At 43.4% G+C, this 14,065-nt stretch overlaps 1 protein-coding gene across 17 annotated transcripts in view; it reads left to right on the top strand.

Annotated features, from left to right (window-relative positions):
• Positions 1-14,065, top strand: part of MAP4 (microtubule associated protein 4) — a 195,736-nt gene that overhangs the window by 135,238 nt on the left and 46,433 nt on the right. For 11 of the 17 annotated variants that reach the window (XM_082703335.1, XM_082703337.1, XM_082703316.1 and 8 more), the window contains exons 5-8: positions 2,706-2,819; positions 5,708-5,842; positions 6,413-7,528; positions 8,199-8,321. In XM_082703335.1, coding sequence (XP_082559461.1) covers positions 2,706-2,819; positions 5,708-5,842; positions 6,413-7,528; positions 8,199-8,321 — 1,488 coding nt within the window. Of the gene's footprint in view, positions 1-2,705; positions 2,820-5,707; positions 5,843-6,412; positions 7,529-8,198; positions 8,322-10,241; positions 13,687-14,065 lie in introns of those variants that run through there. The other 6 variants (XM_082703315.1, XM_082703326.1, XM_082703331.1 and 3 more) reach the window with 1 other exon arrangement.

Here is a 14,065-nt window from a genome sequence, read left to right on the forward strand (position 1 = left end):
AACTGCTTTGAATCTGTAGATCAAATTGAGGAGTTTTGCCATCTTTACAATATTAAGTCTTCCAGTCCGTAAACATATAATTTTTTTCCATTTATTTATATCTTATTTCTTTCAACAATATTTTTGTAGTTTTCAGAGTATAAATTTTTATGCTCCCATTTGTAAAATTTACTCCTAATATTTTATTCTTTTTCATGCTGTGAATGGAATTGTTTTCTTAATTTCATTTGTAGGTTGTTCATTGGGAGGCTATAGATACACAGTTGATTTTCATATATTGATCTTGTTTCTTCCAACTTTGCTGAATTCATTAGTTCTTGTAGTTGTTTAGTATATTTCTTAGGAGTTTCACATGAAGATGTGTCTTTTTTACAGTTGTAGCTTTAGTTTCTCATTTCCAATCTTGATCCCTTTTATTTCTGTTTCTCGCCCAATTGTCCTGGCTAGTACCTTCCGTACAACGATTAATTGGAAGTGGTAAGAGCAGACATCCTTCTCTGTTACTTTCCGTAGAGGGGAAGGATCCAGTCTGTGGCTATTAAGTATGGCGTCAGTAGAGGGTATTTAGTAGATGTCGTTTGTCAGATGAAGGAAAGTGCCTCCTGTTCCTGATTTGTCAACTACTTGATTTATCATGAAAGGGTATTGGGTTTTGTCAAGTGTTTTTTCTGCATCTGTTGCAATGATCATGTGGTTTTATTTCTTATTCTGCTGATACGTATGTATTACATTGGTTACCAATCTTGCGTTCATGGGATAAATCCTATTTGGTCATATTGTATAATTTGTGTGATTTTCTGGCACATTCAGAACATTTTTTGAAGATTTTGGCATCCATATTTAGAAGAGATGCTGATCCGTAGTTTCCTTATGATGTCTTTGTCTAGTTTTGGTATCAGAGTAATACCAGGGTAATAACCATTCTAGGATAATACCAACCAGAGAATGAATGACTTTGGAAGTGTTCTCCCTGCTTCAGGTTTTTCTGGAAGACTTAATGAAGAATTAGTTTTAATTCTTCTTTAAATGTTTGGTAGAATTCATCAGCAAAATCATCTTAGCCAGAGATTTTCTTTGTGAGTAGTTTTAGATTACTAAACTTAAGTCAGGAAGAAGAGGAACCAGCAAGGGTAACATCAAAGGAATGGCCAGTTCTGAGGTTGGAGAATACTCAGAAGAGTATAATGTCTTGAAAGCCAAGTGTGGTAGTCAACTCCCAAGATGGTTCCAGTGATCCCCAACTCCTGATATTCATACCTGTATGTAGTATCCTCCCATATCATACCAGGCGTGGTCTGTGTGACCAGTAGAATAGATGGCAGAAATAATGGTATGTCATTTCTAAGATTAGGTTATAAAAGACACTATGGCTTCCATCTTGGTTATTCTTGGTTTACTCAGTTTGGGGATAGCCAGCTGCTATGGGGAGGCCCATGTAGGGGAGAAACAGAGGTCTCTCATCAATAGCCATGTAAGGAAGCCATTGTGTAGGCAGGTTCTCCAGCCCCTGTCAAGTCTTCTCATGATCACAGCATTGGCCAGTCCCTTGACTACAACCTTGCAAAACACCTTAATCAGTGGAGGTATGGAAAATAGATTCTGGGGGACATTTTGAAGGTCATATCAGCTGGATTTTCTTATGAATTGGGAATGGCTTATGAAAGAGATAAATCAAGGACAACTCCAATGTTTTTGACCAAAAAACAGAATCCCATTAGAGATGGAAAGATTGTATGAGAGTTGGTTTGGGAAACATGTTACATTTCAGCTTTATTTTATACATTAAAAATTGGCAATTTGATACGAAAGTCAAATCAAATTCCCAGTCAAATTTCCAGTGCCACAGTGAGGTCTAGATGGCTGGAAGTACAAATTTGAGTGTTACTAACTTATAGACAGAATTTTAAAGAGATTAGATGAGATCACTAAGGAGAACTGAGAACCACTCAGTCCTTCAATTCTCAGCTTAAATATTTATCAGGTGAAGATCTTCTTTGGCTTGAACTAAAATATCCCTCTGCTAAATGTATTCAGCCTTGACCTTATGCATCTCTGAGTTTTAGAGTGCACAAACTCTGCAATATTAGAGGCACCTAGAAAGAAAGTAATAAGTAAATGAGAGAACTTGGTAGAAACCATTCATTTTTACATGCAAGTTGGCAAGTCTCCGATTCTAGTGTGCAAACCCATATAACAGCTACTCTCCTTGATGCTTTAGGTATTCTCTTTTGCTTCAGTGGAAGTGTGAGAAGCAGAGCAAGCAGCAGCCTCCCCAGACCAAGCGATAACAGGGAGAATGAATGGTTCTCATCTCTCTCATGGAATGTTCTCCAGGGCCTAGGTTTTTATGCATTTGCCTCTAACAAATGAAGCATCTTAAGGGAATGAGTCACTAGTTATATATCAAGGAACTACTGAGAAATGCACATTCTTAGGGTCTAGCAATCAGTGTTTGTTTAAGACCGCAGGGTAATTCAGATGAGTGCTAATTTAGAGAAGGCCTTCTTAGAAGCAGAATTCTTTTTTTTTCTCTGATGAAGAATTCATTATAGGACTGGCATGTTTTCTGTTATGGGTGGGGAATAAACATACTCTTGTCCCCCTTCCTAGTACCTAGAATAAAACCAGTGCTACCACAAATTTCCCAGTCTAGAATATCAGTTGTATTCACTGAGAATGAGTTCTGAATTTCTTCTTTTTTCCAGATCCCTTTAAGATGCACCATGATGATGGCCTGGAGGATTTTCTCTTTCTCCCCAGTGGAACAACCAATACTTCAGGATTTGCAGAACGAAATGATCCCCTGCAAGACAGTTATGGTATGATGTCATCAACTGGATTTATTGCTTAACTCCCAACAATTAATATGGCCTTTTACCCATTACCTTTGAAGTTAACTACTAGGCAAAGTCATGTTTTTTGGCTTTACCTGTAACAAGGCTCTATCTGGTCTCAGGAGAGAGTTCAGCAGTTGGGGTGCTCAGGGTCTACTCACCTCCTCGTGTGGGATCCTGAATACTATATGATAGGGCCAGATTCTGTCTCCATATTTTACTAGCTCATTACCTTGGGCATGTTATATCCACTCTAAACTTTGATTTATCTATAATATGGGTCCAGCACTAGTTCCTACCTTAAAGATGTGGTGAGAATTAAATAACTTTGTAAAAGCACTTCTCATAGCATCTGGTACTTAGTAAAGGATATATTTTTTAAAGATTTTATTTATTTATTTGACAGAGAGAGACAGTGAGAGAGGGAACAGAAGCAGGGGGGTGGGAGAGGGAGAAGCAGGCTCCCGGCCAAGCAAGGAGCCTGATGCAAGGCTCGATCCCAGGACCCTGAGATCATGACCCAAGCTGAAGGCAGAGGCTTAAGGACTGAACCACCCAGGTGCCCCATTGTACTTAGTAAATATTAAACAGATCTTAGTTCTCAATTAGTTAGTATCATTATTTCTGGTTTTGTGTAACTTTTAACATGAATGTGACCAGGATACTGTGGGGGAGGTGAAACTTTACTTCTTCCATTTTAGGTTTTCAGCTGGGCCTCCAAAAAAAGACACAGGAGACAGACCGTTTGTTAACATCTGCAGCATCTATTGTATGGGCGAAAAGTGACTCAAAGCTGTAGCTTGGAGTTTTGGTTTATATAGCATCTTCAACAAAGAGCAGTAGAGGTGTAAAGAAATGACAGGACAAAGGAAAGCAGTTTTAGGCTTCCCTGACTGGCAGGCTGTGGGAAGAAAATGCTTGGGAGGGCACTAATGGAGGAAGGTTTGTTTGCAGATTTCCTCCGGTGCCCTCTCTGGGCTTGTAAGAGTCTGTCTCCAGGAAGAGGAGAATTTATATCCTGCCTTTAAGCAGAATGTGAGGAGCTTTTTCTGGGTTTACTGCTCCCTAATTGCCTTCAGTTCAAAATAATTTTTTATGTCAAAGAGGCATATTTTGAGGGTGACATTCAGGTTCCCTTCAGTACCTATCAATAAGTGCCACTTCACAATGCTTATACTTTTGTATCTATAAAGATCATGGCTAATCATATGTTGCATTTATGCTTCTGAACCCATTTAACAGCCTTCCCCCTAGAGATCTGCCATCCAAAGAGAAACATTGAGCATTGTAGTCTCCTCATGTTTTTCAGCTCACTAGCTAGTGAGTCATTTAGTCCCGTTGACTTCTTTACAGCATCTTCTCTTCTTTTATGCTCTCTCGGCCTTCCCCCGTATAAAGCCTCTGTCACTTCATACCTAGGCTGCCCCCTTTTAAATTCATTCCAAATATACCTGCTGTGTTGGTCACCAGGTCCCTGTTCTGTATTCATCATCTCATTTTCAATTAAGATCTTACAACACTCTGTTTTTTTGCTCTTCAAGTCTAAATTTCTCTGGCTTTCTAGATCCTTTTTCCATTGTTTGTCCTCATCCTATTTTCCCTCTCTGGTATGCAACATCTGCTTGACTCCAGCTAATTTCACATTCGCAGAAACATTCTTGTTCTATTGGCATTTTTTTTTTTAAGAGTTAACCTTTTTTTTTTTTTTTTTAAAGATTTTATTTATTTATTTGACAGAGAGAGATCACAAGTAGTCAGAGAGGCAGGCAGAGAGAGAGAGGAGGAAGCAGGCTCCCTGCTGAGCAGAGAGCCCGATGCGGGACTTGATCCCAGGACCCTGAGATCATGACCTGAGCCGAAGGCAGCGGCTTAACCCACTGAGCCACCCAGGTGCCCTCTTGCTTCTCTTCTGAAGGCTTTTGTGACCATTCTAGTCATCTTGGAGTACTTAGTCCATGCTATACAGTATTTGATACATGCCTCTCTAGCTAAATTGTAACACTCTTGATGTCAGGGACCATGTGACATTAAATCCCCTATTATGTCTGACAGAGTTCACCATAATAATAATCCTTTAACATTTGTCTAGTTCTTAATAATTTATAAAGCATTTTCACGAAACTGTTGTAATGTTGCAGAGGGAGACATTGATCTCATTTTACAGATGAGGAGATCAAGACTTAGTTTTTTACTCTATGTTATGTTGTATCAGTTGTAATATTTATTGGGCTGGCATTCAGTCTTTGGTATTAGGACTCTTCACAATACACTGTAGAAGGTAGCCAATCAATGCTGACTAACAGCACTAGGATGGCCAGTTAACAGTTTGCCAAAACATGAAGAATGGCAACAGTTTTTACTTTTTTTTTTTTTTTAATTTATTTATTTGTCATAGAGAGAGAAGCGAGAGCAAGCACAGGCAGACAGAGTGGCAGGCAGAGGCAGAGGGAGAAGCAGGCTCCCTGCCAAGCAAGGAGCCCGATGTGGGACTCGATCCCAGGACGCTGGGATCATGACCTGAGCCGAAGGCAGCTGCTTAACCAACTGAGCCACCCAGGCGTCCCAACAGTTTTTACTTTAAAACTTTCTTGCCTTGGTTTCCATTGGTCTTTAGATCTGTGTCATTATGGCAATATGTAAAGCTAATTTTTTAAAAAGATTTTATTTATTAGAGTAAAAGAGAGAGAGAGAACATGTGCGCATGAGCAGGGGGAGCGGCAGGGAGCCTGATGCTGGGGCTCAATCCCGGAATCCTGGGATCATGACCTGAGCTGAAGGCAGATGTATAAAGCTGATTGTAAATATCAAATACTTTTTTTCTCCCTATTACTGAAGCAGTTTCAAGAATCTGTTTGTTTGTGTTTTAATATCAGGTCTGTTTCCCTGTGACACCTTTGCTCCTGCAGCTGTTGTACCTCAGGGGTGGCCTGTGGAAGCCCCAAACTCTCCATACTCGGAATCCTTCATTTTGCCAGAGGCCGTACCACAACCTCTGCAGCCCACAGCAGGTAAGTTACTAGAACCCCTCTTTATCACTTACTGGTTCCAGTATCTTAGTCAATCCAAATCATCAGACTTAATTTTTAGCCATGTAGAGCAGTACAGGTAAAAATTCCAGAACTATCACAAATACTTGTATTCCTTTAATTATTGATTCCACATCTGAAGGAATGAAGGTGTGGTTGAAATAACAACACTTGGAATTCACAGGCAGAGAAAATCCCTTTTCAATTCAGTGCAGAGTTAGGACTCAGAGGTTTTTTTCTGGATGTCCCGCAGGTTCCTGTTCTTAAAATAATTTTGTGCCTGTGTTGTTGTTGCTGTTTTTAAACCTGTGCTTTTTTTCTTTCCTTCTCCTTTCTTCCTCCACTCTTTACTCTCTCAATACCCCGTTTTTCTCAGTACTGGGACTACCAAGGAGTAGGCACAACTACATTAATTAGATAGCTTTTTAATTTATATTTAGGGTTTTATGGTCACAAAATCTAGATAGTCCTGTGCTCTCCGAAAGTAAGTTTTGAATGCAGAGCTATGAGCGCATCATGATGGGTCCTAAGTTTCCTACTTATTTCCCATAGAGCTAACCAAAGAGGTAGAAGTGACATCAGCAGAAGAGAGGGCACCAGCAGAAGCATTGGAAGTCATGATGGGACTGAAGGCTGCTGACATGGCCCCATCTAGAGAAACAGAGATGTCTCCAGCCAAGGACATGGTGCCAGCCACAGAAACAGAGGTGGCATTGGCTAAAGACCTGGAGCCATCCACCAAATCAGATGTGACACTGGCTGAGGACGTGGAATCATCTATCAAATCAGATATCGTCAAGGACATGATACTACCCAGAGAAACAGAAGAAGCCCCAGTTAAGGATGCTGTATTGTCTGCAGAAACTGATGTATCTTTAGCCAAGGACATGGTACTGCCCACAGAAACAGAGGTAGCCCCAGCCAAGGATGTATTACCATTCAAAGAAACAGAGAGGGCCCCACCTGTAAGCCCTATAAAAATGGATGTGTCCCCAGATGAGGGCATGGTACCACCTACAGACAAAGAGGTGGCCCCAGCCAAGGGTGTGGTATCTCTCTCAGAAATAGAAGTGGCACTGGCTAAGGATGTTGTATCATCTACAGAAATGTCCCCAGCCAAGGAGGTGGCCTTATCCCCAGACACAGAGGTGGCCCTGACTGGGGACATGGTGCTGCCTCCAGAAACCAAGGTGATTTTGACCGAGGATGTGGCACTGCCCCCAGAAACAGAGGTGGCCCCGGCCAAGGATATGGCTCCACACCCAGCTGCAGAAAAGGCACCAGTGAAGGATGTGGCTCCATCCCCAGAACCAGAGTTGGCCCTGGGCAAGGATGTGCTTTCACCTACAGAAACAGAGATGGCCCTGGGCGAGAATGTGGCTGTACCCCCAGAAACAGAAGTAACCCCGGTCAAGGATGTGCCTCTGCCTTCAGAAACAGAGTTAGCCCTGGCTTCGAAAGTGGCTCCACCCCCTGGGACAGAGGGGACTCTGGCCAACAGTGTGAGTCCAGCCCACGTTGCTACATTGCTCTCAGAAACAGAGGTGGCACCGACTCCAGTTAAGGATGTGCATGCTGCAGGGACATGGGAAGAAGCAGAGGAGTCGCAGTTAAAATCTCTCAAGAACGAGGGGCAGTCAGCTGCATCTACCTTGGTCATGTCTCCAGGTATGGATTTATGTTTTACTCAGTATTTCAGTCTCCCAGTGTGTATTCTGCAGAAAGGTGGGGGACAAACGTCGTACCAGATAAAATAAAGACAACGACACTGTACTTTGCCAGTCTACACACCTTGCTGCTCTTCTAGACCATCTTTCTCACCTTCATCATCCTCCAGTTTCCAGCATCTTCCTCCTTCCTTCTCTGCTGATACGTTTTCCTTATGATAATTCCAGCAGTAAAAGGGATCGTTCATAGATTTTGGCCACCTCACCTGCCTACTTGTCTGCTGTATCCCTAGTCTCTGCCTCACTACCGCTACTGGAAGTGAACCGTCCCTGCTCCTGATTAAGGCCAATCTCCCATTTTGCTCCTAGATCCCACTTCTGCTTCCTTACTTAAGGATGCCCTGGCCATTTTTTCCTTTCTTGCCACTCACCAGTTTTTCCCCCGTCCTTCGAATCATTCTCACCAACCTACAAATACTATTTTTCCCTTTTAAAACAAAACAAAGTTTCCCAACTTCATCTTCCAGCTGCCACTCTATTTTTCTCTGCTGCCCTTGGAGGAATGTCCCTCATTCCTCCAAAACTGTTCCTGCCTCCAGCTTCTGAAAGGTAGAAAAAGAGCTGAAATAGCACTGCTCTAAAACCTGTGTGGTTTTTACTGTTGTGTTTAGAACCAGTCACAGCTGTGGGGCAAAAGTCCACCTTGCCAGCAGATGACGATTCTGTGTTAGAGAAACAAGAGCAAAAGAAAGCATTCAGTAGTCAACCTTCTGAACTTCCTTCTGAGACCTCGGGTAAGTGAGGGAAGCACAGAGGACTCTGAAACCACTTGAACTAGGAGCAATGGGGTGGTGGTGGTGGTGGTGGTGGACGTAGTCCCTGGTTTTGTGGTGGTAATTAGTATTGCTCATGAAGTCCATTCTCTTTCTTAGGCAGATTTTGTCTTGTTTAGGCGGAGAGTCCGCTGTTTACGTATTTTTAAATTAGCGCTACTTCAGCTCAAGACATCTAAATTTTAACCCACTTCCACTGTTCACTGTTCTATGCTTTGTGGTCTTGGGCAGGTTACTTAACTTCCCAGTAGCTCTGTTTATTCAGCTATAAGAGGAATTTATTGTTCAAATGTACTGTAAACCTTTGCTAGTAAACTGTTGTTAGATACAGTGTGTTTCGTGGCTCAGCAGCATCTGCATTGCTTGGGGGCCTGTTAGAAAGGCATCGTCCTGGATTCTACCTCAAACCTTCATACACATTTGAACAGGTTCTCCGGATAATTGATAATACACTGAGCTTGGAGAGGCACCGCTCCAAGTTGCTTTCTAACTCGGAGTTCAGTCATTCAGTGAACTTTAAGATGACATGTTTTTGATGTAAACCCAGAGCTTATCAACTTAATGATTCTCTGCTTGCTTTTCTGTGACTGATTAGAATGTGAACTTGAGGGCAAGGACCCTGACTTATGGCACTGAGATTCTCTCGTGCTTACATACTGCCTAGCCCTAGGTAGGAGCTAAATAAAGTTTAGTCTTTTTAAACATCATTTTAGTGACAACAACATATCAAAGATTTATCAAGTCCTTATTGTGTACAAAGTTCACCATGCTAAGGCACATAGATACTTAAGTCTGGTCCTTGCCTTGTCTTGTTGTCCCATAGCCTGGATAGCAAGGAAAGTTGCCAGGCATAAACTCTGAAACCAAAGATTTATGTAATAATTCAGTAAATAGTATAAAAGATGGCACTAGATAGCTACTGGTTAATTGCCAAATTAAATGTTATAAATGTTGTGGGGTACTAAAGCCTAGCACTTTTTTGAGAGAAGCAGTAACTGACCTGAGATGTTAAATCAAGAGTAGGGTTTGCAGGACACTGGAGAGTAAAAACAGTAACAAACAGTACTATGTAAGTGTTCTAATGTTCTCTGAAGTCATTTCATTGGGTCAGAAGTGACAAGAGCTGTCCTAGACCTGGTCTTAGTGGGACTTTTCCCAGGATCTTGAATCCGTGCTGCATTGACTTGGAGGTAGGAGGTTGGTGCAGTTGGTTTTCTGAAACTTTTCTAAGGGTGGTTATCCTAATTGTTCTAATTCATTACCCTACTGGGCATTATGTATATTTTTCTGTCTTTCGGGAAGTACATTTAGGAACAGAACATTGAAATCTAACACATTTGTCTTTTCGAAGTAGGAGGCTTTGATTCTGGAATGAGGAGGGTTTTTCTTTGGCCAAAATACTAATTCAGTATCTTTTTTTCTTTTCTTCTTCCTTCCCTCCCGACCCCCAGTAGCACAAGTCTGGCCTCCTGGTCTGTTTCCCAGAATTGATCTGGTTAGCCTGACAAGTAATTAGTATAATATTGGTGACAGACTCTTAGAATTATAAATTTTGTCCAAAATCCTATATATTGCATTCAGTTAATTAACAAATGTCACCAAAAAGAGATAGGAGTTTATCATCATCTTGTTGCAAAATTGGGAATTACATACCTATTAAAAATAATGACAAGTATCAGATGAGATTGATAGGTATTACTTATTATAGAAAGTTAAAAGAACTCTGTTTGAATTTTTTTCTTTACCTGAGATGATGATCTTTGTTAATTTGCTAATCCCAGTTAAGGATGAGAAATATTTTGGAAAAAACTATTAACCTAAATGAATTAGTGTGTGGGTTGGTGAACACAGACTTAACTGAGTCAGTAAATGGACTTTTTTTTTTTTTTTTCTTAAAGAAACAATAACAAGGAGTTTTGTTTTGTTTTTTTTGTTTTTTTTTTTTTTTGGGAATTTTGGCCGACTTCATGTATTACAGGTACCCCTCCCACACAAGGCAAACAAGTGTACAGACCTAGTGACCGCAGGTCCACTCGGCCCAGGCCTGCCAGGGTCCCTCCTGAGCTGCTGGGAGGCTCTTCTCCACGGAAGACTCTCGATCCTGGGCTGGGCCCCTGCTCTTTGTCTGAATTGGGTTGGGTCTCTGGTCCGTCTACCTATGGTGAGCCTGGGAACCAAAGGAAAACTACTCATCTGGACTTCCTTGAACCCAAGCGAGATCTTGGCAGGGAGGCCTGGGATATAGAGAGCCCACCAATGATGATGAAGAAAAAAAAGAAGAAACCAAAGCAAAAAAGATATTCTCAGCCCCGGCCTGGGGGACCTTGGGATGATGACAGTGCAGATGACCGTAAAGGTCATCCCTTTGTAGCAGACCCACAGAAATCAGGGGTTCTCCCCAGCCTGCCTACCCCTGTGGGCATGGAATATGGACTGGCATCCAGAGAAAACTTAAAAAAGGAATATGAAGTGGAGTCCAGAGCCACCAAACTGGTAGCAGAAAACTTTGTCTCAGAAAGTCTCAGCGTGCCTTTGTGTCCTTTGGAAGAATCCCTGAAAACTGCAGGAAGTTCTCAGCCCAAGACGGGAATAGATGGGAAAGTCGGTGGTAACAAGGCAATACCACTGGGCCAGGACCAGAAATGGCTACAGCCAGGTAAAGGCAAACCAGAGCCTGCACCCCACCTAACGAGTCCCATGGATGAAAACCGGACAATGGATTCGTCTGTTCTGAAAGGACCCCAGACCGAAGTTTCTGCACACAAAATAGAAATTCCTTTGGAGATCAGGCCCAAAGAGGGTTGCTCTCCTGTCTTGTACCAAGAGGCCATGCGTGGGGTTTCAAAACCCAGAGCCACAAAAGAACTGCCTTATCCGGTGCCCACTTTGCCAACAGGTACCTCATTAGGAATTAGTCCAGCAGAAGCGAATGATGAGAGTAAAGTGACTAAATTGCAGAAAGACGAGCAGGCAGGAACTGAAGGAACTAAAGAGGTTAAAGGAACTGAAGAGATTAAAGAACTAACAAAGGAAGCTCCTCCCAAGCCAGGTCAGGAGACAAGCATTTTGGCTTCCAAGCAGTCCCAGGATGAGGTGTTGAGGCCTGGGCTGGAGAATCCGCCATCTCAGAGAACAGCAGGGGATGGCAGAAACAGGAAGGCAAGGGCAGGTTCTGGGAAAGTGAGAACGAGTTCTGGGAAGGGAAGAGCAAGATCTGAGCCCCCATTTCTTACAGACAGCTGGAAGGATGGCCCAGCTGTTCTCGGGCCAAGTGAGGCAGCCCCTAAAACCGAAAGAACGCCTGCTGGGGAGAAGAGTGAGGAGCTGAGTTCTTCAAAGCAACCAGGGACCCCAGTGAGTCTCACGGAGGCTGTGGAGACGGGTGATTCGAGGGGGCCCAGCGCCTCGCACATGTTGATTCCTTTGGGAAGTGAGTCAGGCACGACTCAGACTTCTGGTGCTAGAACAGAAAGGGGGGCCTCAGCTGTAGATAGGGGTGTCAGTAACCAGAGCAAGGAAGGAGCGTGTCCTTGGATGGGTAGTGAGGCAGCTCCCTGGATTTCTGAAAAGCCTAAAAAAAGGGGTAGTGAGGGCAAAAACAAAAAGTTCAAAAATAATTATTCCACACAGCCTGCTAGAATGGAGAACAAGGAAGAAACCCCCAACCCACCTTCTGTAGGGAAGGATAGAGATGCTGGGAGTACTCCTCATCCAAACAAGGACTTAGAACTCTCTTCCCCCTTGAATCATGATCCCTTGTCCTCACGTCCATCAGCTCTTCCCACAGTGGAAGTAGGTGAACAGAAGGGGCGGAACGAGGAGGTTAATTCTTTTGAGCTTGGGGCTCTTGGTGGGAACAAGACAGACATAGTCAAGGACGCCGCTGTTACTGAACCAGCTACCAAGGTGACAGATGTGAGCTGCCAAGACCAAATCCAGGGGGCAGGATTTGTCCCTGCAGTACTGTCTGCAGAGAATAAGACAGATGCAGCCAAGGGACACGCTGCAGTGGCTGACAAACCAAATGAAAGGAGCAATGATGGAAAAAGTAAAAAGGTTAAAAATAGTTTTCCCGAGAAGCATCTTCTGGAGAATACGATAGATGCATCAGAAATACATGTTCCCATGGAAACCACTGGGGACCACAGAACTGAAGGAATGGGCTATGTGGACGAAAATAGAAATATCACATTTACCTGCCCCAGAATGCTCCCAGGGTTGATGAATAAGTCAGCCCCTCCAGAGGCTCTGGAGTCAGCAGCCCGTGAAGGACTGCCCGCTCCTGCTTCTCAAGTAGTAAAAGAGGGTGAATCTGTTCCAAAGCCCTTGGCAGAAAGTGGGCAAGAGACAACTCCAGCCCAGTTGTCCAAATTATTAGTGGTAGATAACTGCAGCAGAGATGGAGTCCCAGCTCAGGAAAGACCCAAGGCCCCCTCTGCTGTCACACCTTCTGCAAGCACAGGAGGAGAGGTTGCCCTCACTCTCACAGCAGCTGTAGACACCGTTAACAGCCAGGGAGGTAACACTCTTAAGAATAAAGGTGAGCTTGCTGGTCCCCTCAGGACTGAAGCAGAGATAAATGGAGGATCTGGGAAGGGAGGCTCTGAGTCAGTGCCCAGGGCTGCAGCTAAGCATTCGATAGAAAAAACCACAGAGGTTGCAGAGAGACACCTTTCTGGAATGCCAGTAGAAGACCAGAGCCTACAAGGTGAGGGCAGAGTCCTAGAAGCATGTGCAGATAGGAATAATTTTCCAACACACCCAGGTAACAAAAAGAAAGAGTCTGAGGAAGGTTCTGCTCCAGTTCTGATTTCTGACTTACTGGGAGACAAAGCACAAAAGCCCAGTTTCTCTGAGGACCAAAATGCTGACAGTCGAGATTCCAAGGACCCAGACAGTTTGAATAAGGAGGTAGATAGAGCCCTTTTGCCTCCAACAAGTGAAAAAAAGAAAGTGGAAGAAGTTAACCTGGCTTCTGAAATCACTAAATCTGGACATATTTCCGCGGCCACATCAGAATTTGAGTCAGATTTGTTAGATGGCAGGGCTGCCGCTACTCCATCGCCGGCGGTAGATAAGTTGGTAGTGCCTCCTCCCAAGGATCCTGAACTCCCAGAACCCAAGGATAAGATCTCGGAGGCCCCTGACAAAATGACTGAAAAGTCTGAGCGGAAGGCACCAGGAGAAGGCAACAAGGAAGATAAAAGCAGAGTGGCAGAGCCACTGAAAGGCTACATGAGACCTACCAAGTCCCGAGGCCTTACTCCACTTTTGCCGAAGTCTACTGTCCAGGAACGAGAGAGAGCCAGACAACTGAAGTCCGGCGGTATGACCCTGCCATGGGGATGTGTGTGCGCTTGGGGCTTTTGAGTCAGCATCCGGAAGGCAAAGAGCTTGTGCTTTGGTTCCATCCAGACTTTAATCGTCCTTCTTAATCATTGGTTTGTCGGCATGAAAATGTATAACTGCTAATTACGTGTTTTCTGCAGCCAAGGGCATGCCTTGTGTCCAGCTTGAGGAGGTTGGTGGCTACGTTGCATGCCTTTTTACCCAGCACTGAACCTTGAGTTTTAGGGGAAGTTGAATTTCAAACAATGAATTGTTCAGCAGAAGGCCCGTCACCATCCACTATTCTTAATTGGAAAAAAAAAAAAGAAAAAGTGCCTCCTATGTGTAAAGCTTACGACCAGATTTAATCTTTATTT

This window comes from Mustela nivalis (assembly GCF_964662115.1).
Source record: "Mustela nivalis genome assembly, chromosome: 1".
In the NCBI taxonomy this organism is placed as follows: domain Eukaryota; kingdom Metazoa; phylum Chordata; class Mammalia; order Carnivora; family Mustelidae; genus Mustela; species Mustela nivalis.